Below are 25714 nucleotides of genomic sequence, written 5' to 3'. Positions count from 1 at the left end.
CCAGATTCTGTTCAAATTTAACTGGGAAAGGGCTTATTCTTTTACATTGCCAAATAGCCATTTTTGCACATCCGTTTCCAAGCAAAGCCAAATGAATACACTGACATGCACACTCTCGTCAGCCAGCATAGTTGGTTCCATACACACTTCAATAGACCTGTAGCATAATGATGTCGTGCTTTGTTTACAAGTGCGCTTGCCTGTGGCAGAGATGTGGGACGTGATCTATCAAGCTCCGACTGGAAAGCGCGCACATGTAAACAAATGGTGACGTCACGATGTTTCAGGTCTATCAGAGACAAAACACCAGCCTGCATGCGAGGCACAACGTAACCAACAAACCGCCAACGTAAGTGCATATAAACAAGAAACCCTGAAGTCTTAGTCAGAGGAATTAAACCAGTAACTGTCTTCCTAAATTCTCTTTATTTTGGTGATTTAAAGTTGTGAGATTCAATATTAGAGAACCTAACAGCAGGTTGAACATTACTAAAAATGACTTAAAACCATTGTAATAAAACTATAGCACTTCAGTTTACATTTATAATAATGATACAGTTCTAGGATTTCAGTAAAGACATTTCAGTTTAATGTAATATACTGATACATAGGCACGAGTGATACACAGATCTGCCGGATCATGATTTGTATTTGCAATGTTTTCTTTATAATTCAGCGTTCATTTTTTGTAGATATAGTGCACCACTTTCCATCTGTATCACATTATAATATAAAAAGACAAAATTCCTCATCTAAAGTATGTAAGATGTCAACTAATCGTCTATCACATTACAGGCACCATGCACAATGAAAAGTAGCCATGCATCCATTCCTGTATATGCAAGAATTTTGGGGGTGGGGGTTGGTGTGGGGTGGGGTGGGGTACGGTGGGGATCAGCTCAAGATCATGGACCGATACGAGCGATTCACAGCAGTGCATCTCCAAGAGTTTGCAAAGCGTTGGTCAATCACAATACGTGAAATCTGTCGACCCTTTCCAAACGCGCATTGGGTCGACAGATTTCGCGCGTTGTGATTGGCCAACACTATGCAAACTCTTGGAGGCGCACTATTGTGAAACGCCCATACTCATGCAAAGCTCACTGGTGCCTGAAACAAATTGGAAACATCTTGTACTTTTTTTTTGGGGGGGATGGACATCGGTCCAATAGTGTCACTATAGGCCTAAAGGTTTCTATTTCCCGGCTCTCGTTTGGCTCCCGGCGCTCAAAATACATAATATACACTCTGTCTTGCGCGTCATCAATGGTTAACTATAAAATGAACGATTTTGCCTTCGTGGCCTTACATCACAGTAAAGCCACTCTTGGGGCGTATTAGTACCGCTTAGAAAAATCAAAATATGTATACAATAATCAACACGTAACAAGAAGTCCATGTTAATGAAAAAAATTGCCATTACCCCATTGCTGCTTGTTTAACATGTCTTCAAATATTAGGGAGGGTTTGTTTAAGAAATCCTTGCAAAGGTTACAGATTTAATTGTAGCAATAATGTTTGAATGGCAAGACTGATTTCCAGAAAAAGATTCCGATTTGATTTAGTATACATGCACACACGCCAGATATTGGTGATGTTTCTGCAGTTGTTTTGCTCAATGAGAGCTTTTTACAAAGTGCTACAGGAAAACCAGAAGTTGGGGATCTATACTCTGGTGTTCAACACCTGCTTCCAACTGAAAAGAAAATTTCTGAACTCGAAATTTGTGTGAATGACTGTCAAACTTGATTCTTCTTGTCTCCTCTCTGTATATGTCGGTGGATGCGGGTCGTTTGGCGGCTGCCTGATGAGGCGCCCTCGTATGCCATTGGCTCGACCACGTTCAACGTTTTCATCTGCATGAAATTTGCTCTTTATAAATGAATTCATTAATATTTTATTTTATTTTACTGATGGATGTTAGTTACTGAGTACGTGTATTGTAGGGCTGTTACAGCCATGAGTTTGTGTAGTAGTGGCTAATGAAGCAGGGTCTTAATCTACACCATTCCAGTATCGCTCAAAAGGGGCGTGGTTTCTTTTGGATTACTTTGCCGAATGCCCCTGTGAGAATTCTCACAATCAGAGTCCGGGGGTCGGCCAAGCTCAGTGTCTTTCACGTACACATAACTCCTCGAAATCAGCAGAAAGCAGACAAATCCCAGGGTCATGATCGTGGCAAGAAGGAGAAAGTAGTACTCCAAGTGACCGTAGTTGACTTCATTGGGGATCCACTCCGCCCCTGCAATTACAAATGGAGCGAAGTGCAAATTCAAATTTGATTTCCCCAGACCATATACCAATGGTTTAACTCCGAAATCAAAAGAATTTGACTACACTTGTAGCGGGACAGATGGGAGAAATTCCTTTCTGAAAACTGACCAGATGGTTTGAAATTTTCCAAATCCATTCTTGATTCTCCATTCTTGAGGACAATCCTACCCCTTAGTGTATGTAAAATCATACTGCAATCGGGGGATAAGCTTTGTCAGGATTAATGTTTGGAATAATCCACAATGTATAAACTACCTTTCTTATCTGATTTCCCAACATACCACACAATAATTTTCTTGTAATGCTTCTGACCACCTCCTGCTATTCAGCATAGAGGTGAGATGTATCTAAAAGCAAAAGCACGCAAGCTGCATCCAAGAAATTGTATCACTAAGCGATCAGACCGCTCATTTTATAACACTGCAGTCAGGTACCTAAATGAGAATTTTAAATAAATTTTAAATATATATATATATACAGTCTGTGTTTGTCTCTTTTTTTAAATCTTAACCTAATTTAATCAAAAATAGACTGTAATTGTGCTTTTGTGAATATTTTAGATATACATGTATTTTAGGTTTTACTGAGCGAGCAGTCAAGTAATTTCTACTATTTGTACTCTTTATGAAATTGTAGCAATAAATTTCTATTCTTTTCCATCACACACCTGGCATTGCGTCATGCTCTCTTCTGGTCTCTGGTGACTGTATCAACGCTCGTAATGTAAGATCAAGCGCATATAGGCCTAAAAACATAATGACGTCACGCTTTGTTGACGTGCATTTTCTGATGGGGACTCGACAGATCGCGTCCCACATCACTATCATTGGAAAGCGCACACGTAAACAAAGGGAGACGTTATAGTAATGCTGATCTGTTATTCTTTGTCTTTTGGAAAGGAAAAAAAGAGCTGGAAGAAGAATAATAAACATTGTATCCTACACCAGGCAAGATATGAGACCGAAAGTTACCCCCCTTCCCTGTCCAATCCCTATACAAACTCTAGACTATTGTTACCTAACACATCCCCCTAGAAGTCTGTAAAGAATTCCTGAGATTCCCATCAGACAATGACCAACACAGAGACGGGGGGGGGTTTCTCCGTCCCATATCTCGCTTCAAATGTTGTATCCACGTACCAAGTCATCTATCTGTCATATGGATCTAGCATCTAGACTAGGACCTGGCGCCTTACGCTGTCAATCAAATTTGACTATAAATGCTCTCTGCATCGACTTAATTACACGTATATATATACACGTATTTGCATATGCAGGCTTTGAATGCCTCGAGTTGTTCCACTGTTTCTCGATCACGTGATTCAAGGCAACTTCTGGACCAGGTGTTTAAGAAATGTCCAGCATTCACAAAACTTCAGTCATACTCTTTGTGCCATTGTGACTGATGTTTTGTGAATGCTGGACCTTTCTTAAACACCTGATAGAGGAGTTGCCTTGAATCACGTGATAGAGAAACTGTTGAACAGCTATACCCAGCAAGAAATGAGACCGAGGGGTACCCCCCCAACATGTCCAATCCCTATACACATTCCAGACTATTGTTACTTTACACATCCCCAAGATGTCTGAAAGGAATTCCTCAGATTCCTGCGAGACAATGACCAACACAAAACAGGGGGGGTTCTCTCCGTCTCATACCTTACTGCATATGTGAAGAGCTCAAGGAAACTCAAAGCCTACATATGCAAATACACTGACTGTACATCAGGAAAAAGTTGATGCCGTGAGAATTAGTCAAATATGCATTTTATTGAGAGTGTCAATCACATGCAAAGAGTTATTAGATGCATCAGTCAAACCGGGGCTTGATCTTTAATTTGGCAAAGAGACGCATTTCTTGATCCACGTTTTCACGTTTGCCATTAACTGAAGTGAATCAATTTCTAACCGATAACTGACTTGCCTGATGTGATGGCATTGGCAATTGTGACAAGCAGTGATCCAACGTAGCTGCCAAGTCCAAATGTTAAGAGGAAAAGCCCCATGATGACTCCTTGCATGGATTCTGGAGATTCAGAGTATGCAAACTCCAGGCCTACAGCGAGGAAAGACATTTGCAAAGCAAGAAATAAAATGCTCTTAAACGGGATGCCACATTTAAAAAATCAATTTCGCACCTACTACGTCACTATGCACTTGTTTCCATCTCGAATAAACAAAATAATCATATCTGGAAATCATTAGTGCAAATATATTCCAAACGGAGGGCCCATGAACGTGCTAAAGTATAGGCCCCCACACTTAGATGCACGTTTTGCCACGTGGAAGTCAGGCGGATTTGCGCTAAAAAAAAGCTATATTGTATGTTTTTTACGCCATTCACAATTCCCCCATTTTACAATAGCGATTATGTGGAGATCACACACAGCAACGTATCCGGGCTTTTGTAGAGCTTGTGATGAGGGTGATTTCAATGGGGAAGGAAATAATACAGTAGGCCTATTGTGCACGGAGTGACAGAACATGGGAACTCAATGTTTCAGGCCACCACCAAGAAAGGTATCTACATCCTGCGTCTGCGGCTTGTTAAAGATTTGAAGGTTTGCGTGGTAGAGTGTTGCTAGGCAACAGGAGTAAGTTTCTGGGAACACCATGTAGAAATTCCCTTTTGTGGGCTCGTCAGGTAGTCCAATGAACCGCGAGGGGACTCGATGGTTCAGACATCATGCTCTGTTGAAGAGGTTGATAGCAGCTACCCGAATGATGAAACCACTGAATACTTAGCTGCATATGCTAGCAGCTCATCGCCTTGCAGGGAAATAACATGTGGACATACGGGAACAAGTCCAAGTAATGCAGCATCCAAACCTGATCACAAGGCAGTGGGAACGAGAGTAGTCTGATTACAAGCGGTCAATTGGATTATTATATTACGATTTCACATTGTTCAGACAAAATTTGCGTTGCAAACAAATTAATGCTTGGGACAGCTTCTCGTGTAACAGGATTTTGATGCTGTGCATTCTTTCAGAATTCTATCGGTGTTCACAGGATATCCAGTGGACCTGCACTTACGCCCGTTTCAAATGTCGTTTCAAACGTCGAATTTAATTAAAAAGCCCAGTCAAACTTAAATAAATCCAGCATGGCGGACCAGCACAACATGAAACGTGATACTGCGATCTTTCAGCCAGAGTCACAAACTAAACAGATTTAGATCCGGCGAGCACTAGGTCTACTAGTACTTTATTTCTCGAAAAACATCGAGGCCTTTTTATTCTCAAGGCCAGATGTTATGGTTCCCGGCGATCTTGCAGTGACGTCTCAATGAAATACGCCTAGTATCACCCAACCCCGGGTGAACAGTTCGATATCATTTGAGTCTTATTCTGGCATTTGGACGGGAGTTTTAGTTTAAAAGGTCAGCTTTGAGTTTATCTTATATCAAGCATGAATTTGAAAGAGAAATGGTGTAACTGAAACCCCATCTCCCACAAGCTCCGTCTAGCAATCTGCCCCGTGCGTTTCGAGAAATTTCTAGTTTAGTCGCCATATTTGTTGAAGGTTTGTTTGTCGATGATTATTTATCGACTCTACTACACGTTGTGAACATGCGCATTCCTAATTATCAACGAAGATTTGGACCAACTTCGAATAGCAATTGTATTCGATTCGGTAGCATGACACAGCGTGCTTCTGCTTAATGACATAAGTACGGCAGGCCCTGTAAGAGCCAAAATCCTCTGCTGTGCCGAAATCAATTTGCCGGGCCTAATTGGTTTCAAACGTCGTGCTTATGCCGTGCCGAAAAAAAAATCAAGTTGAATAGACCGTATTCGCGGCGTCCCTAATTTCAGTCGTATTCCCCGACGTGGTGTATTTTTTTGAAAACGGTAAATAGAAAAAAAAAACCAACAACAACAATAGGCCTATTCTACGATTTCATTCCGACCCCCAAAATCACCTGGTACCATCCAATTAAGGGTTTCAAATTTATACTGTACTTTCAGGAATACGGTCCATTGTATTCGACAGGGCACAAGCACGACGTTTGAAACGGGCCTATTAGCTCCTTACCTGTAATGATCGTGAACACCTCACTGGCTCCTATAAGTGTGTACTGAGGAATCTGTGCGAACACGGACAAGTAGGACGCGTTCAAAACCTTGTTGGCCACTTCCTGTTCGAAATATCCGTACTCCTCGATGCTTGCTTTTCGGGCAAATTCTACTCCGGCTGCTAGCACCATGGCAAGTACGATCAAGACCATTCCAATACCTGCATGACAAAAGGTGTACAACAATTCTTGTATCTTAATCCTAACAGTCCCAAATCCTCTAATTTCAATACGATTTTACATACACCCTTGGGGGTTAGTGTTAATGGATGACTAGTCAGAAGGCACACCCTTTTTTATGTCCACGTATGGCTGAATTTCTAACAGACGACCCCCCTCGGAGACAACTGTACAGTGAATCCTTTGTTTGTGTTAAGTTTATCCCTCTGATGGCATCTTATGGGTGGGCCTACCTACCTAAAGTAATGGTAATAGAAGGGTTAGCGTTTGCTCTGTGAATTCATTAAAATGAGCACATTTCAGATTGATCAAATTTTGAATCGACGGCTTTTTAGCCTCAGATTTGCATGAAAGTACTGAAAATCAACCATGCCACGATGTGCTTTTCATCTTACCAATTCGTTTCAGTTTGGTGAGAGGGTATCCAATCCTGGCCATAAACGGATAGAAGACACGATCCACGAAAGGAATGAGGACAAGAATTATTCCAATGTTGACGAGGTTGATAGCTGCTACCGGGACGGTGAAACCGCTGTAGACGAGACGCATGCGCTCACCTTGCAGCAAAAAGGTTGTGGAGTTCTGGGGACAAGTCCAGATAATGCAGGATTACAAGATGTTCGTATTAGGCGATGTGAACAAGAATGGTCTGTATCTAGCAAGAAATGAGACCGAGGGGTACCCCCCAACATGTCCAATTGCTATACACACTCTGACCTATTGTGACCTAACACATCCCCCTAGCTGTCTGAACAAATTCCTCAGATTCCAGTGAAACAATGACTAACACAAAGCGGGGATTCTCTTTGTCTCTTATCTTGCTTCATATGTTACAGGCAGTCAAATCGAACCGAACAATCGAGTTAGTCGCAGAGTTGTAGCCTCGAGTCTCGAGTCGCTATTTTTGTGACTCGTGACTTTGACTTGTAGGCTAACTATCAGTTTTTTTACTTGTGACTTGACTTGGGCTTGCACATTATGACTTGTTACCAACGCAAGTCTCCGGTCTTTTCTGCCCAATTCACGCATGTATCACCTTGCTGTTGCTACTCTTGCAGGTTGTTAGGCAGTGCTTTCATCCTTTTCCCCGACTTTTCGGGGGGAGCCAATCAACAGCTTCGAGCCTCATATTGAATTATTCATATGACTTCATTACGTCACTCTGCCCAGAGTTGGAAAACAAACGTGGCCTTCCGATCTCGAAAATTTCTGCGTAGTATGCTGCGTTTAGGTGCATGGTTGCAACATACCTTCAATACACGCCAATTTTTTTATAACAACTACCCAGGTTAAGATATCTGTTGAGCATTAATCCTGTAAATCTTCTCGGGGGCGGGGAAATGGGCCAAATCGCGATACTAAAGCGAGTACATGTAGAGATTATACCAAACTATGGAGGAACACTGTGACCGTGTGCGACAATATGAGACAAGGAAAAACTTAAAATTGGCCCCAATTTTCGGTTACCTACGATCATCGTAAGCTACTTCCCAAGCCTATAGAAGGATATTTGTGAGTCCTCAACTCAAAGCGTCTTAATGTTAAACATGATGGTCGCTATTACTGTTATTATTACAGGCCAACACTGACAAAAATATAATAAAACATTGTGACTCAACAGCCTGTCAATTCAATCAGCTGTTTCAGTTTACGTCATTTGTGAACGTGAAGCATATTGACATGTTTAAAGTTATTTGCACAACTTCCGCCAATCATCACTCAAGTGTATGAATAATGCAGATTTTACCATTATTAAAATAGTCTGTTGCCCCCCTGCTGGTGGAACAAGTATTAAACATGTACGGAGCTTTTTTCCTGTGATGTCACAATCGTGCTGAACCTTTATGTGTTGTGATGGCAATGAGTGCATAGTGTTGTGATGGTAATCTACCATCACAACGAGACGGCACGACGCCACGGGGCGACAGCAAGACGAAACGGGTCGTCGAGAACAGTACGACGCGACAACACGACGCCACAGCAAGACAGCAGCACACGGCGCAACTACGCAGCGGCACGGCGCGACAGGACGATATGACAGAATGACTTCATGCATTATACACAGCATAAAAGTAATGAGAAAGGAGGCGAAGCCACGACGCCATGGCACGATGCGACGGAGGCGTCGTGGAGTTGCGTCGTGGCGTTGGGACGACGCGACGCAATTTTGGTGGCTATAGAACACCATACTTACAGCTCTTTGCAAATACCCAAGTGTGGTTCGTGTTGCGGATTGCGGAATGAAAGGAAGGTCTTGGAACCAAGGCTAAGCTGTGGCTTGAAATCACACATCGCGCAACTTGACTTGTACATAGACAAAAGACTTGTGAATTGCTTGTGCTCTGATCAAATTGACTTGTGACGTGACTTAACCTGTGATCAAATGATTTGAGACTTGACTTGACCTGTGATCAAATGACTTGTGACTTGATTTAACCTATGATCAAATGACGTGTGACTTGATTTGACTGCGATCAAATGACTTGTGACTTGACTTGCAATCAAAATGACTTGTGACTTGACTTGCGATCAAATTGACTTGTGACTTGACTTGACCTGCGATCAAATGACGTGTGACTTGACTTGACCTGCGATCAAATGACTTGTGAGTGGACCAAATGACTTGTGACTTGTCTTAGACTTGCTCAAAATGACTTGTTACCACCTCTGGTTTCCCCTCTCTTATATCAAATTTTCCACACACCCTTACTAAACATTAAAAAATGGTTTAAGTAGAAAACGTACATTAAGGACTGACCATGACGACTTTTGATAAAAACTTTACTTTGTTAAGGAAAAACGGCCAATACGCAGCGCTGTCCGTATTGCTCATGGGAGGCCAAGTAATCCTCCCCCGCCGAGGAATGTTATGGCCACAAAAGCAAGGATTTTTACACCGAAAATATTTCATCAAAACAAAAACCATAAAACTGTATAACGCAGAAAAAAAGATGAACTTGTGTAATCAACCTCACAAAAAAATCTTTGAGAAATATTATGTCAGTTTCGATCATTATCAACAAAGCTCGCTTGAGCCGACATTTCTTATCTTGTCGACTTAGCATCGGAAAACCGGTGTATCCATTCCGCGTGTCGCATAAATTGGCTTAAGTACTGAAGACTCAAAGACCGGGGAACTTAACTTTACGTGGTGCTTGGTCTTCCCGTGATAACTACCCAACAAGTGAATTTTTTTATTTTTTTTTTGTAAGTTGGAAGTTTGTCGGTCAAACGGGCTGGAGCCTGTAAGGATGCAGGGTGATGGCGCCCTACCGAAAGACATGCAGCTATACCAAATATTTTGTGCGGACCCTGTCATATTCGTCATAGCGACAATGTAGTAAAATCTAACCACGTAACATGTGTAATATTGTTGAGGACAACTGTTCGTAGACTAATCCAATTTGAATGAGTTCTGTAACAAGCAAAGCAAACTTTATCAGTGGTTTTAAAAGACCAAATGTAACTCACACACCTGGACGTATACGGTCCAGTAGAAGATGATGACGAGAAAGACAGGCACAATCCTTCCCAGGGCTTTCACCTCATTCACCTTCACATCGGGAAAGTGACCGCCAAAGCTCTGCTTGGCACGATCAAGCCAGCTGGTCATCCGATCTTTCCTAGTGTTGGGCTGACGAAGTCTGGTGAAGGCCTCCCAGATGATTTTGGCAACTGTTGTGAAAACACTCCCTTGACAGAGGACCAGAAAATATAGTGAGAAATTCTCTATAAAGGTGTCTGTGCATCAAGGTAAAATGCTGGATGATTATCGCTTGGGGACCAATAACCAACAGTGTACAGCCACATTCGTCCAGCCATGTTAACCAAATTTTTCAGGACAGCGTGAAGTCCACTTATGTCACATTTCACTGAACAAGTTTCCCAGGTGAGGACAAATTTTAGTAAAACACAAAAGGAAAATCAGGAACTTCCACAAAACACTGCATTGTCATTTACACAGGAGGATGGATCACTCAAAGCAGAGCCACAATACGGGCATTTCACAACACTGCGCCTCCGAGAGTTTGCAACGCGTTGACCAATTACAATGCGCGAAATCTGTCGACCTAACGAGCGTTTGGAAAGGGTCGGCAGATTTATTTTGCGCGTTGTGATAGGCCAACACGTTGCAAACTCTTGGAGGCGCACTTTGGCGAATCGCCTGTATTGACCTCGGGGCTTCATTATGATTATCATTTTTTATCAGGCATCACAAAGAAGATACATCACCATACCGAACAATACGAAATCCAAACACCAATACAACAGGAAAACTAGTGGAACATGCCAGGAGTAAAGAAAACTTTACTTAAAAAGTATGATCCGAAAGGCTCTTACTCCTAAGAATTCGGGCATTCAACTAACCATGGATGTAAACCTGCCGTTCACGATCTAAAATGTCTGACTTTCAAATACTCCATTGCAACTTTAAACTGTTTCGAAATGCTGTGAAGAGTTGACCAGAATTTTGCATTTTCAAGAAAAGAAATTGAATATTCAAAAATTTCTCTCACCCTCTGGTGCCCTCATTCGATACCACTTTCGACCAATCAAGAGCGTGATAATGGCCAGAACCATGGAGATGGCTGGGATGGCAAACCCAACATCAAATCCAATATTCTGTTGCACATACACCACGACTGAAAAGGAGACGGCGGAACCCACGTTGATGAACCAGTAGAACCTAAACATGAAAAATGTTATCATGCAATCGTCTCAACATTGGAAATTAATGTCAGTGTATGTATGCTGTAAGCTCCGAGCTGGACCAGGAGAGGGCGCAATGATCCTCAAGCAATGCAGGCGCCTTTGGTAGGAACTGCATTTCGCTGGTTCACAGACGACTACATGTATGAAAGGCACGCTTTACGGTGGCATCGCTACCAGCAAAATGAACAGTCCCCACCAGCATGGCTCTTTTCAGCCGATGAGGGGGCGCTTCTGCTCTGATTTAGCAAGGTATTAAAGCCGATGAATATGTAGGCCTATTCACTGGATGTATATGTGACGATCTCCGATGCCATTTTCTTCAACGAGTTTGCTTTGCTTGCAATAAGAAAAAGCAAATTGAGCTCTGTGTATTTACGTACTGATCACTGAGTTTGGCAACCCTGTGAACTTGAAAGTGGACATTGTGTAGATGAAAAATGTTGAGGGGTCCTACTAAATTACGCTGTACAGCGCTTTTTAAAGGACTTTCAATAATTTCCAAAGTGGCAGCCTTTTTTTGGCAACTTTCGATTATTGGATAAGTCACATTATGTGTACATCAGCCCGAACAAGTTCCTCAATCCTCCAAAACAACAGGTGAAGGATGAGGAATGTCAGCAGCCAAAAGCGTGGGGCAGAATCCCCCCCTTTTGTTTTTCCTATGTCATCGCAGTGCAAATATCTTTTAGTCATTTTGACACCCACTTGTGGAAATTGGAGACACTGTACTTGCACAACGCGCATTTTCTCAAGTCAGTTCAACCTAAAATCCATGCTTTTTCTCAATGCGTGTACAAAGAGTACAGTGCACACGGGATGACAGTTCATGAGGTCATAAACTTTCAGATGATCGCAAAACCACACGACATTTGGAATGGAAACTGCACAGTTGTATCGATAATGAGTAGCTTTGCATGCATGCTATTAGTAAGTTTCACCGCGACCAGGCATGTGACAGCTGAGTTAAGTTAGGCAGGCAAACACCACTTCCCCCCGGCAGTGAAATGGTCCCCTAATCCGACTTTTCAACTATGTGACAATGCACTTAAATACGCATGTATAGACTATCAGACATCACAATCTCACCAGTTAAAGAAGGACTTGACAGGTCCTTCTCCAAGATCATCCAACTGCTGAGCTCCGAAAGGGCCAACGTTCGATTTGATGCCTCCGGTACCGATAGCAATCACGGCAATGCTGAACAGGAAGAAACCTCGATGTTGGCTGTTTGTCAGCCCAAGATGAGCGCCGTACTTGGTGTAATCAATGGAGACGATGGGCAGCAAAGTTGTGCCTGGATGTGAGAAATAAGACCAAACATGGAAGAAATTATGCAAAGTTCTAAAGGCTGCCATTACTGCGCACTGCAGTTGCAATGTCTGCAGAATGACAAAAGAAGTACATTTATTGTGTTACCTTCTTGCAATCCCATTTTGGTACGTGAAAATTAAAGAAATCAATTCATTCAAGGAATCAAGTTCAACTGCAAATACATGTACACGTACGCTACATGCATAGTATACGGTGGTTGACTGATCTTGTTAACTATTTGTGGCTATATCCACCAACCGCGGTTAATGGCATCAGTAGTTAATAAACCGAGGCCTTGAGATTCTGTGATGAAGCAACCAGCGCCAGTATGCGGTTCTTAGTTAACTTTATGCATGTATTTACCGGTAAATGTAATACAGGACGTATGTTCATTAACATTTATTTGCTGACATCATGGAGGAAGGACACAGAAGGAGTTGTAATTCAGGCACTTCAAAGCGTCCAATGATGGTAGCCGCCGAGTCTGACGAATAATAGAAAACATTCCAAAAATGCCTTATCGCAGCCTGCATCCTAGCTGGACAAGTGGGGCCAGTAATACCCTGGCGATACTTGTAGTTTTTTGCTTGCAATTAAATACAAACCATCGATGTGACCAGGAAATAGAGAGAAAAAATCCTGATATTAGACCTACTTTTACCATCATAAATAAACTTTTGACATTTTGACACACTGTTTCATTATCCATGCAAAGTTTGTAATTCTAGTCTCCTCCGTCCAACATACATCAGTGTCTAAGACTTGGAACGAATTTGGCTAAGACTGGTCACAAAATGTTTACTACTACTGGAAAGCTTAGTTCATTAGCAACAAAATGCGTTATTTCATTATAAGGAGTGATCGTGAAATTTCATAAAATACGCCTTTGTACAAATGCCATTAAAAATGATTCAAACAAAACACAAAATCTTACAAACAGCCTGGCTATTTATTCCTAAAAGAAGTCCAGAAGAAAGCGTTCGATAAGGGCAACAACTGCACTTGAACACTTCGGGTATACAGCCTAATAAAAGCAACTGCGCAAACACTACATTTGATGATGTTGTCGGTTCATATCAAGCACCCACGATGGCATGAATATTCAACTTCCTATACTGCAGTACACAACGTTTTAGGGGGCAGATTACCAACGAAAAATTGCGGCGACGATCATGGGGTACAAAGGGAGCTTATGGTTGCAAAACAGGTGGTGGGTAGCAGGCGTGCGCTGCGCTCCGGCTATGGACATACCGGGCATGCCAGAAAGTGGTAATCGGCCAGATGTTATAGCCCAGGCAGTTCAAACTCCTTCTGTGTCCTTCCTCCATGCTGACATCATCTTGAAGATCACGCCTATCAGACGGATATGAATTCTTTAGACTTTGAGGAGACTCTTTTGCGGGGGATTCATGTACAATTGTACAGGTGCATGTACGGATATCAAATCCAAACGGACCAGGTGCAGACAACAAGTATACTGTACAAACCTGGACGAACAATAATAATTTCCACTGTAACCAGGTCAAAACCTGAGCTTGCAATAAATGAGGCACACCAAGCTCGCTTCTCATACATTCATCTTGACTGTCTAACTTTAGCATGAACGGATGAAGGAATTTAACACCTGCACTTACATACCTACGCAATAAATGAGAGCCGCTCCAAGGATAGCATTGAATTTCCCCGCAACGGTGTCCGCAATCCATCCACCAATCACCGGCACAAAGTAGGATGTTCCCGTGAAGATCAAGGCGATCGTAGTTGCCTCGGCACTGGTGAATTTCAGAACATTGGTGCAATACAGCACCAGATTCCCCGCGACGCTGTAATAGGTCAGCCGCTCGCACAGCTCACAGAAAAGTATGCACAGGACCACTCCAAGCCGATCCCGTTGGAAACCAAAAGACTTGGTGGGAGCCGGGGTATCTGCCTCCACGGAGGCTGTCCTCTCTCCCTTCCTCTCGCTTTCATCATCCTCCACCGGGTTGAGTTCCATACTCTCGTTGATTTCGTCGTAAATGTTTGACCTTCACAGATATGCGTTGGTTGTATTCGTGTGGTGGCACTTAGCTTCAACCCGACTGCACCTGCAACGAAACCTGAAAGCAAATTATTGTAAACGCGAAATTTTACAAGCTGCGTGCAAGTCTAATAGTTATTCTGACACAGAATGTGAAAAGTCTTCAGAACTACCTCATTTGGCCTAATTTCTGAAAATAATGTCTAAAACTGTTGCAAACTTGCATAATTCGGTACCTTACGTGCTGAAACTATGTTTGGAAAATGGAAATTACTCATGTGATATGTCCAGGGTGACTACCCTAAAAAAAAGCTAGCCTGTTAATAACAATAACAATAACAAAGCTTTATGTAGCGCATCACACCAAAGTCTCGTGCGCTTGAACAGAAACAACAATTAAAAGCAATTATTGGAACAGGTAAGATTTAAGGAGTGTTTTAAATCCATTTTCGTTATTGACAGTTCTGATCTGGTGTGGAAGAGGGAATTAGGGTATTCAGGGAATACGATGACCTACCCCAGGAATTCACTGGAGCGGGGGGTCCATCCCCCTAATAAGAGGAAGAAAGACCGGTGTGGTTAGTTACTTATTCCTCGTTAGACGTTCGACATTCAATTTTGAACAAGTGACTGTTTGATATTCAACGTTGAATAAGTAACCATTTAACTTTTGGGATGCACATTCCTAAGAGAGATGGAGTGCAAAAGGGAAAAACAAACAAACAAACAAACACCCCAACAAACAAACAAACAAACAACCCAACACCCCAACAAACACCCCAACAAACTGTGTCAATTATATATATAACGGTTTTGCCCGTACCCAACGTATGTTCATAAGCACTGTATGCTCAGTGCTGTCCGAGAGCTTGCGAAAAAAACCTCACAAGCTTACTCGGGTGGGACTCGAACCCACGACCTCCTGCTTACTAGTGCAGATGTCTTAACCACTCGACCACCGAGCTTGCCGGGGTCGGCTGGCCGGTCCGAGCCGACCCCGGCAAGCTCGGTGGTCGAGTGGTTAAGACATCTGCACTAGTAAGCAGGAGGTCGTGGGTTCGAGTGCCACCCGAGTAAGCTTGTGAGGTTTTTTTCGCAAGCTCTCGGACAGCACTGAGCATACAGTGCTTATGAACATACGTTGGGTACGGGCAAAACCGTTATATATATAATTAACATCTCCCCAACGCAAAATTACATCTTGAAAAACTGTGTCAACCACATATAAATCTTAAGGGCTTGTTTGACCCAGAAAAACCCCAAGCCCTGCGTTGCCAAGAATCGTCGCTGATTGAGGAGAACAATAGCATCAGATTCAATGTAATCTCCAGGCGGGGCATGGGGCTTAGCTATTTTATTTCGATTTGAGAAAAGTGTGGTGTGATGCATTCACTTTCCCACTCTGGTTTGCAAGTGGAGAACTCCACCGACAACACAAGTTAATTTCGCCCAAGCTGCTTTGACTGTGGAATTTTATATTATTTTGATTAACTGAAATAGTTTTAATGTAATAGCAAGTATGATAAAAACTAACTTTTAGTTTTCCTCATAATTACACTGCCGTAAAAAAACGTCGCCAACATTTCAGGGCTTGTTTGACCCCGAAAAACCTGCTGCCCTTGGTTCTCTCTGAGGGAAAGAGTCGTAAATTGGGTACATGCGAATGGACCAGATGCATGCTGGCGGAGTGTTTTTTTTTTGTCCCTTTTGCACTCCATTGTTAGGGCCTATCAAATAAAACGGTTTACTTGCTCAACACTGAATGTCGAAACTCGATCGAGGAACGAGGAACTAACTTCACATCATGGAAGAAAGCTGGAAACTCTCATTCGCATGTTAGTCTCTCTTTGTGCAGATTTATTGTCAATCACATCCAGTATAAGAGAAATGATTCAAAGTTGTGCCGACTTATTTTGATTGCAATGTAAGGTAAATGAAGACCCTGAAATAAAATAACCAAACCCAAGTTGGTCACACTTTACAAACATCTAACAAAAGAAGCACTTTGCACTAACAATAAGCGTCCATTGTTATTGTAGCGTACTTCTTTTATTACAATCATTTGCAATAGTTTAGGACCACTCATAGAAAATGCAGTAACTTGAAGGAAAACCAAACTTAAACCAATCAGTCATGGCAACTTATGTTTATGTTCAATGTGTAACCTTGGTACCTTGGTTCAACATTTTTGTCTACATTTCCATGATTTGACTTGTTAACAGTCTAATATTCAGCGTTCCCTCCTTTATTTCTGATTGCTTAGACTGTTTGTTTTTCCCAAGCTGCCTTACAGACAAAGAATTAATTTGGGTAAATAGCACTACACAGATGCACCGCTGTAAAATCACGTTAAGTAATCATTCAGTGAGACAGTGTAATGCAGGCCTAGTGACAGAAATACCAATAACATTCCAGGGGGGTCTTAAACTTTTGCAACTGACTGTAGATGTTCAGCGTGACAGTTGCTTCAATTACCGGTATCGTCACTGAACTGCAAATTATTCATTAAAAAATCACACAGATCTCTAAACACATGTACAATGGTATACTTCAAGCTTACCCCAGTATCCGGGTATTAAAGTCACATTTGTTCAGGTGTACATGAGTGCACGATTCGACGATCACCCTCGCCGAAGATGACACGAAAGCGGCAGAAAGCGGAGTGCTAATGCTCTGTCCTGACGTTGGGCAAGCTACATGTCCTACAATCATGTTTTATGGCCCTACATGTACTGAACAATTTGGCTAAGTCACATGCTAACGTGGGGAAATTCCCGGAAGCACACAGCATACAGAGGACCGGTGTTGCAAAGTATTCGAACCCCCCAAATAGATATGGTGTCCTGTAAAATACTGAGCCCCCAAATTGTCTCCCCAAATTATCGTCAAAAATAGCTGTCTTGGAATCAAATTAAAGCCTGGTATTATTACCTTTTGAAAACTGAAGGCTTCATTTAAATCTGGTGATACGTTTGTGGAAATAAAACGGGAAGTGGAAAACAAACGTGAAAACACTTACGTAAGTGTAGGCCTATAGGTCTACACGTTCTCACCCGCAAATGTTGTTGGAATTCTAGCGCCCCCTAGTGTTACTCGTTCTCGGTCCTTGTATTTCTCAGGGTCTCTTATTTAGCTCAGCTATGCATTATGGAAATGTAGCAGAGACACTAATTTTGTATTAAGTTGTTTATGCTGTACTCTGGCGTGATCGTGTTCCTTCACTCCTTTGTCCTTGTGTTTAGTCTGCTAAGTTTGGCATGTCGGAAATTCCCCTTCACGTCGCTGCGTGGTTGGGCGTGGTAAGGTTCCCTGAAATGGTAATGCTCAGAAACCTCAGACTTTATAACTGTCAATCATTCGCCACAGATGACCGGGTAAGCACTTTCACGCACCCGGCTCTACACTTTGTACGCGTGACTTCTTATTCCGTCTCCCACCTTTTTACACACGACACTTGGATTCTTGCACACGAATCTAGCAGGAAGTCATGTGACCCATTGGTTTAGCTGTTCAACGAAGCTCATATTTTATTAATTTATAAGCCTCTATAAATAGAGCAGATTTTTCCTAGCTCGTCGGTCAGGTGAGGCGGATCAAACCCTTGTTCCGAGAGTGAAACCTTAAACGTAGTGCGGTGGTTGGACACTTTCCGAGAGAAGTGCGATAGTAACCATTTTTATGGCGAAGAACATGATGTAACCATGTGAATGCCCAGGTAAATGTAGCTTAGCTTGGACCGATGCGAGAGCGGTAAGAACTCGCCCAGGGTGCTAGTGAGAGTCGTAGCGGCCCGTCACCGCTACGTCCGAACCGATTGCCGGACGAGACACCCCCGTGTCCCTCGCCATCCTTGCCCCGCTAACTGAGCCAGTGGTACATAGTGCGGTGATTCTATCACATTGCGGTGTGAGCGGCAATGTGGTTGGTACATACCGCTGGCCCAGTCCAGCTATTGCTAGTCACCGTGGTGGCCCAGGACAGCTCCCATGCAGGTCCACCACGGCCCGGCCATATGAGTGTAGCCTAGCTGAGCGATGCTACGCACAGTACAGTACAGTACCTACTCCGTCTGGCTTGCATTTCCAATGGTCCTGCCAAACCGTAGTTTAGTTACACTCGTATACAACTTCGCCTCTCTATAACTTTGCCTTTTGTGTGCTGTATTATGTTAAGCTACACCTTCTTCAACCCTACATTGAACTTTGATGAAGAGAAGTGAGAGCAATAAACCAACCATACAGTTTGACTGTCACCCAAACCCCTTGTTTCATGTCCACCTTTTAATAAATTGTTGACCCCAAATATCACATCCTGTAGACACTAGTAAAGCCCATGCTACCATCGATTTGATATTTAGAGAACGTAACAGTTCTAAGAGTAGGCCTACATGCACCAAAAAGAATTGCAGGTCACATGACCACACAATATCGGTTGGCAGGAGCATTTTCTTCAAATCGTGCCCTTTGTTTTTATTTAAATCAGCTTTCTGAATTCAATGCATCAATCGCTACATTATAATCCTGATTGAATTCAACTGAATTTAAAGAGTTCCCCCTCTCAAATTTAACATGGTAAAGTAAGCGAGTACGAGTTTATCTTTTATCTCCGTTTTTAGCGGCAGGTCCAAGATTATTTGCTTGGGGGTTTGGAGAAAATCTTTGTTTCTACATTCGACCGAAATATTTACCCCCAATTTTGTTCTCTTTGGAATAAAGTAATACGGGGTATTTGTCGCCGTTGGTGAGGGCATGTGATCACCTTTTTGTCTTTAATTAACTGTACCGGCAAAATAAGACGAGAACAGGGGGGGGGCTCAGGATAAGCTTCTGGTTTTATTAGGATTTCTAATTATGCTAGTCATTAAGCAGTGAAAAGCCTACCCAGGGACAACAAAGTTCTGAATATAAAGTAAATTTTATTCAAGGCCTCCAGAGCGAGAAATTCGTTTTAGTTCGTTTATAGGAACTGTACAAGAAATATATTCTCCAGTTCGTTTGAATGACAGCTATATTTCGAAACATCGTTTCTTTCTTTTTTGAAACAAATCGATTTTGACGAGATATAATTTTTCCAAGTTTGTTTTAATGCGTTATTTGAAGTTCAAAATCAACTCGAAGTAATTAACATGGAAAATATCTCTTGAAATTAGATTTGGTAAAAAATATATCTCGTAAACACGAGGTTGAAATCAATACCCCTCATAAAAAGAACTTCGAAAAAAAAATTCCACTTTTTGAATATGCTTGGTGGCACTGCAGGGCTACCGTACATAATACTTTGACAATAATCATGTACAAATTTCGGCCGCAAGTTATTTTTTTGCTTTCGCAACTTACAGAGAAAAACGTGTACCACACTGCGAAATCACACAGAAAAGAGAGGCACTTACGGGGCTTCGTAATTCTGTGTGCGATTGTGTGTACGTGTATTTTGCAACCTGGACCTGCTCCTCTCAGCTCAGATATCGGGTAGCTCGGCGTGCCAGGATGACTCGAGAGATATCGGTGGCCTTCCACCGACGCGACATGAACCGACCAGTGATTTTGAGCTCAGTCCACACCGGGAAAGCTATGGTGTTGAGTCAAATCTACTCAGACCTGCGACCTCACGTACATGTACATTCCAAGAGGAAGGAAACATTGGCATGTGGGGGGGGGATTTTCGTCTTCCATCTGATCAGGATGGGGGATCGGATTTCTTTCACGGGTGAAACACGGAAGTCATTTTTGAGAAGAAATCCACCCCATCCCAGCCATGGAGGAAAAAACACATTCATTATTCCTCCATGCCCCAACTAAGACCTGGATATGCCACTCTAAGCCCTTTAGGAGAGGTGACAATCACCGTCAGATACGAGTAAAACTTGCGGTTGGCGCAAATAGTCGGAATAGCTGAAAGCGCCATTAAAACGAAATAACAACTGATAAAAATTAAAATTTTCAAGCTCCAGATGTAAGGTACACCCTTACTTGGATGCAAAGAGCATTCCAAATCGCTCAAAGCATTGTAGCAAATCGATGTCCAACATCTGTCAACTCGACTTGAAGAAAATTCATTTCTCTTGACAAACTTCAAAACCCACATTTAGCGCTTACACTACATGCAAGTTAATGTTACTGGGAAACAAACTCCCCAAACAATCTTTGGTTATTTGCACCTCGACCTGTGATATAATTATGTAAATATATGTACTGTCTAAGCTAAAGTCTTACAGTTTCTGGCTTGAACTGGCTTTTACATGAAGTCATCTGGTTCCACGTCCTACGGGTATAAGGCACGAGTGGCAGTTGTACGCTCCATGAAGGAATCATGGTGGCGATCATGAAGGCAAGTGTTACCGTGGCTTAATTTGCACACGACATCTAAAACTCTAACAGGATTACTCAGGCGTATCTCCGCGATTTGCCCGCTTATTATTTACATGTCAAAGGAATTGAACACCGCTCTGTGACACGGGCTTTGAAATGTGATATCGAAGTCCGTGAGGGCAGTGGGGCAGTTCCTTCCTCTATGCTGGGAGTCGATACTGTTAACTTGCAGTCAAATGGGAGCAAGAAACTTGAAGGACTTTTGAACTGATTTTTTTCCAGGCGCAGATCCAAGGGTTCGACCCCCCCCCGACAAATACGTTTTTTACAATTGAGGAAAATAATTTCCAAAAATTGAAGTAAATTTACAAACAAAATAGCATTCCGCAGATTCTTAATAATGTGTGCACGGTGTTACAAAAAGGAAACTATAGTCCGCAAAAATGAGACATAAAAAAATGGCCTAACCCTGTTAAACATTCCTGGATCCGGCCATGTTGCCATGTTCATTTACCCCACTCTGGTTTGTTTAATAAAAAAAACCTGCTTGGGTCAGATAAACTGATCTCTTTTTCCTCCATGCATGAGCTTATAAGCATCAAAATATGTTGGACCATAGGAAGTTGTCAATCCGATACCGTTGGTTATCGACCGCACCGCGCGTATCACCATCACACGTACATTACACGTATACCTGCGTGTCTGTCCCGGCAGTTGTTGGGATATACACTGGTCAATTAACCCATTATGAGGGGACCAAAACCGTTCTAGGGACAGAGATATGCCTAATGAAAGAAAAGAGGAATTTCACATTAGCGCCGTCTGCGCATATCTGCATCGAAACCGAGGCTCTCTGTGTTGAACTTCTTCGCGCGCGCCCGCGGAGTCGACACAAGTACATGCAGTATCCGGCTCGTAAGTGTGACGCCCCCTCAGTTTAAACCACGCCCACTGCACATGCGGATACACCACCACCGCAGGTACGTTAGTTCGCGGTAAATTGCCGTTATTTTTTCTTTTGATTTTACGTGTCGAGTCATCCTGAAAGAACCTTCCACAAAAATTTGCAGCCTAAAAAGTCTAAATTTAGCATACCTTTATGTATTTTGTGTCTTGACTCCTTACTTTAAATCGTCTGATCGTATTAAAAATTAAAGCTGACACATACAGCCTCGTTTTCAAACGCAGAAGTGCGCAGATCGACGCTAAAAGCGTCGTATTGGGATCCCTCTATTTATTTCCTTAACCCGGTAAAAGCCCACCCTATAGAGTACCAAAGTGTGACGTCATTTTGAACTGGAAAGTGTAGTGCAAACGAAACGTGTGCACGTTGTGGTTCACGCGTTATGCCCTTTACACACACTGCGCGCGTTTTCACTTTGGTACTCTTTAAGAGTATTCAATTCACAGTTGACCGAAACGAGCGTACCGACAGTTAAACATCACCAGATTTATGTCCCGACGTGTTGAGAAGAAATCCCCATTACATTGATGAAGTCTTTGGCACTGTGAAATTGGATCTCACCTCAAAAAATTTGCCTAATTGTGTACTGCGCTACACGTAGATGTATGAGTAACCTTGCGAGAACTCAATTATCAAGTCATTAGATAAGTCAGAACTCGGTTGATTATATCATTCTCTAATCTGAAACTGAAGCCAATCATTTCGACTGGCGTTCATACAAAACACGACGTTCAGACAACTTGTCATCAAGTCTCCACTCAAGCAGATTCACGAACAAGCACTGAGCATACAGTGTTTACCAATTTATACGTTGGGTAAGGGCAAAAACCCCTTATATGAATTAACATCTCCCCAACGCAAAAATAAATCTTGAAAACAGACTCATGCATCTATATGGGCCCAAAGCTGGACCGAGAGAGGGCGCGATTTTCCTAGATAATGCTCGCGCTCATAATGGCGTGTGAGCTAAATAAAGTGAAAAAATTTACATTTGCTTCCCGAAACGATGATCACACTACTTCACTGCCATTTCTCACATATATCTCATTAACTTTAATTTCCACAAAAATGGCATTAATTTCAATAAATATTCACCTACAAGAATATTTGACATCTATCAAAATACTAGTTCATGTGCATTATTGTTTATTAGGTCATACCGAAGATTGATTTATGACGGTAGTGTATGATACTACTCAATTATATTACACACATATTTAATACTCAATATGCATAACGTTGGTGACACGTACAAAATACAAAAATACCACCCTTTATTCAACACACATGTAGCTGCACATCCGCGACGGGACTTCTACCTCCACGTTAAATTCGTACAAAAATAGAGCGTTGAAACAGTAGGCATATAGGGATATAATGCATTGTCAAAAAGTTTGTGCAAATCAGAGAGACAGTGAAACAAAATTTACATTCTTTACAAATTACGCACACTTCTATAAAATAAACAGTGCATGAACATGCAATACAAAACAAATGTAATAATAAACAGGGTCAGTGAAGTGCACGCTAATTTCAGAAACACAGTACTTCAGTTCGTGTAAATGCATAAATACTTTTATAATTACAAGTTACAAAGACAGCCATGCACATGGACAGATACGATGCTTAGGTGCCGAGTACACAGTAGAAACTTGCCAGATCCAGTTTACACATTGTTCGTCATTCCTCTTGAAAATGACTAAAACTAAAATTTAGAAAATTATGAGGGGCATGGCAGGGTTACATCCCGTCCGATCGGCTGCTGCTTTGGCGTTTGGACTTGAGGGAAAACTCCTCACTCGATACACACGTAGGCCTACACACAACGAAAGAACATCGCATTTCTGAGGCAACAATACGACGTAAATGGGTTGGATGGCGCAAAAACACCGTTCTGAACGTGTCTGAAGCAACTTAGTTTCGGTAGTTGGTGTCAAAATGCTACCGCAAGATGTAGCTGAAAGAAAAAAAATCCCTAACAGAAGCGGCGTGTAAAAAATTGCACAGCGACGACAGAGAAGAACAGTGAAGGAACCTCTTCCAGGGTTAATTAAAAGGTCAAAGACAGAGAGCGCCATTTCTGTATTAACGTTCATGACGTTTCCGTAATCTTCAGTGAAAAAGGGAAATCTTGTGAGTTATATGCCTAGGAAGGGTGGATTCAAAACCAATTACATGTATTCAGGGAAAAACTTATTTGGATGGCGCAAAAAAGTTTGGAAATATTTTCATATAACCTTTCTTGCCTTCCTAAATCAACACTTTGAAGCTTTTTACAAGCTTTGGGGAGGAAAAGAACTGAAAAAAATCTCCTTTCTCGCATTTTAAAAATATATAAGCATTTTGGTTCCCTTTTGGGGAGAGAGGGAGGTACGGTTGGCCCCCTGGATCTGTCCTTAATGCCCCAGGTACAAGTCATTTACGAGAGAACCTTCAATATTTCCCCCTATCTTTACACAAAGAAAACCAAAACCCGAATAATAGACTTACGAGCACCATAACAACGTTTCTAACAAATGGCTGTACGAACACCGCATTCATTACAATAAATAAATAAATTAAATACTTGTGAGCCACTTCATGCACAGAACAAAAGTAAACAGTTCACTCACACACCATCAGCCTTACATCAAAGCTCTATCATGTATTGGTCATTTAGAAGCACTTTAAGAGCATGTACCGGGAGAAAAAAAAAACGGGCACAGACGAGTCTCAATAAACTACAGCAAGAAGATGCCCCGGACCAGCAACCATAACGCTGTCGTAACTACATGTACCTTGTTACAAGTACGGACAGGGCAGAGAAAAGAGAATATTATACATGCCAAAGAATTCAACAAATCAAGACCCATAGAATTTGTTCCTAAATATACAATGTACATGTATGTACAATGTATATGTATTGACCGCACGGTTCTGACAGGCCACCAAAAAACTGACTTTTTATGCTACGACAACCTCACTCTTTTTCACCGAAAATTCATGAAGTAAGGTTAAACAGATATATAAAATTACAATTGCAGGACCCCCCCCAAAAAAACTCCTTGTGGTCATTATACATACTGGCATACATGTATGTACATGTTCTTGCATTCAGTCAAACGAAAGGGTCTCTGGAGACAACAGAATGAAACTGCTCGTTGAATAAACTCTGAAGTTATTGCATGGAATCTTTGGTAGGGGTCAGCGTAAGGAAACCGCTCCTGTAACTTCCTTATTGTCTTAAGCAGAAAAATCACATACCACAGCCTCAGCTCTTTGGCAAGACTCTTTGGCAAGGCAGTCAAAAGAGGGCCGGCTCCCAACAGGAAAACCTTTATCTTCGGCCGTAGCCACTGCTTTCCAAAATGGCCTCAAGACTTGGCAAACTATCCGAAAGCTGCAGCATTCTGCAACGTGACAAGTGTTCAATTTATGACATTCTCTCACCGATCCCTCAGTAACAACAGTGGTGTAGTTACTGAGGGTATTAGAGGCATGTCCCTCCATGAAGAGGTCCATCCCCCAATCGAGGTCCATCTCCCAGTAGAGGTCCATCCCCCCCCCCATAGAGGTCCATCCCCAAATTACAACTGCAGGACCCCCCAAAAATATCCTTGCAGTCATTTGCATGCAATCTTTGGTAGAGGTCCATCCCCATAGAGGTCCATCCCCCCACAGAGGTCCATCTCCCCCACGGAGGCCCATCTCCCCCATAGAGGTCCATCCCCCCATAGAGGTCCATCCCCCCACAGAGGTCCACCTCCCCCACGGAGGCCCATCCCCCCCACAGAGGTCCATGTCCCCCACGGAGGTCCATCCCCCCCACAGAGGTCCATCTCCCCCACAGAGGTCCATCTCCCCCACGGAGGCCCATCTCCCCCATAG

At 42.4% G+C, this 25714-nt stretch overlaps 1 protein-coding gene across 4 annotated transcripts; it reads right to left on the bottom strand.

The window, feature by feature from the left end:
• Positions 1–407: 407 nt before the first annotated feature.
• LOC110983913 (solute carrier family 15 member 4-like) lies at positions 408–25605 on the bottom strand. 4 transcript variants are annotated; one of them, XM_022243580.2, is made up of 9 exons: positions 20788–25605; positions 14194–14654; positions 12331–12538; positions 11049–11218; positions 10007–10224; positions 6927–7113; positions 6312–6512; positions 4198–4329; positions 408–2242 (listed from the first exon to the last, which is right to left on the bottom strand). In XM_022243580.2, exons 2-9 carry the CDS (start codon positions 14549–14551, stop codon positions 2001–2003), a joined length of 1716 nt encoding a protein of 571 aa, XP_022099272.2. In that variant the 5' UTR covers positions 14552–14654; positions 20788–25605; the 3' UTR covers positions 408–2000. The 4 variants fall into 4 exon arrangements, with proteins under 4 accessions (XP_022099272.2, XP_022099274.2, XP_022099273.2 ...); XM_022243582.2 differs by having other exon boundaries at positions 14194–14642; XM_022243581.2 differs by lacking the exon at positions 20788–25605 and adding an exon at positions 17136–20776.
• Between the last annotated feature and the right edge of the window lie 109 nt (positions 25606–25714).

This window comes from Acanthaster planci, linkage group LG10, assembly GCF_054643075.1.
Source record: "Acanthaster planci isolate LZ-2023a linkage group LG10, COTS_SCS, whole genome shotgun sequence".
NCBI lineage: Eukaryota > Metazoa > Echinodermata > Asteroidea > Valvatida > Acanthasteridae > Acanthaster > Acanthaster planci.
This window is presented reverse-complemented; position numbering and strand designations above follow the sequence as displayed.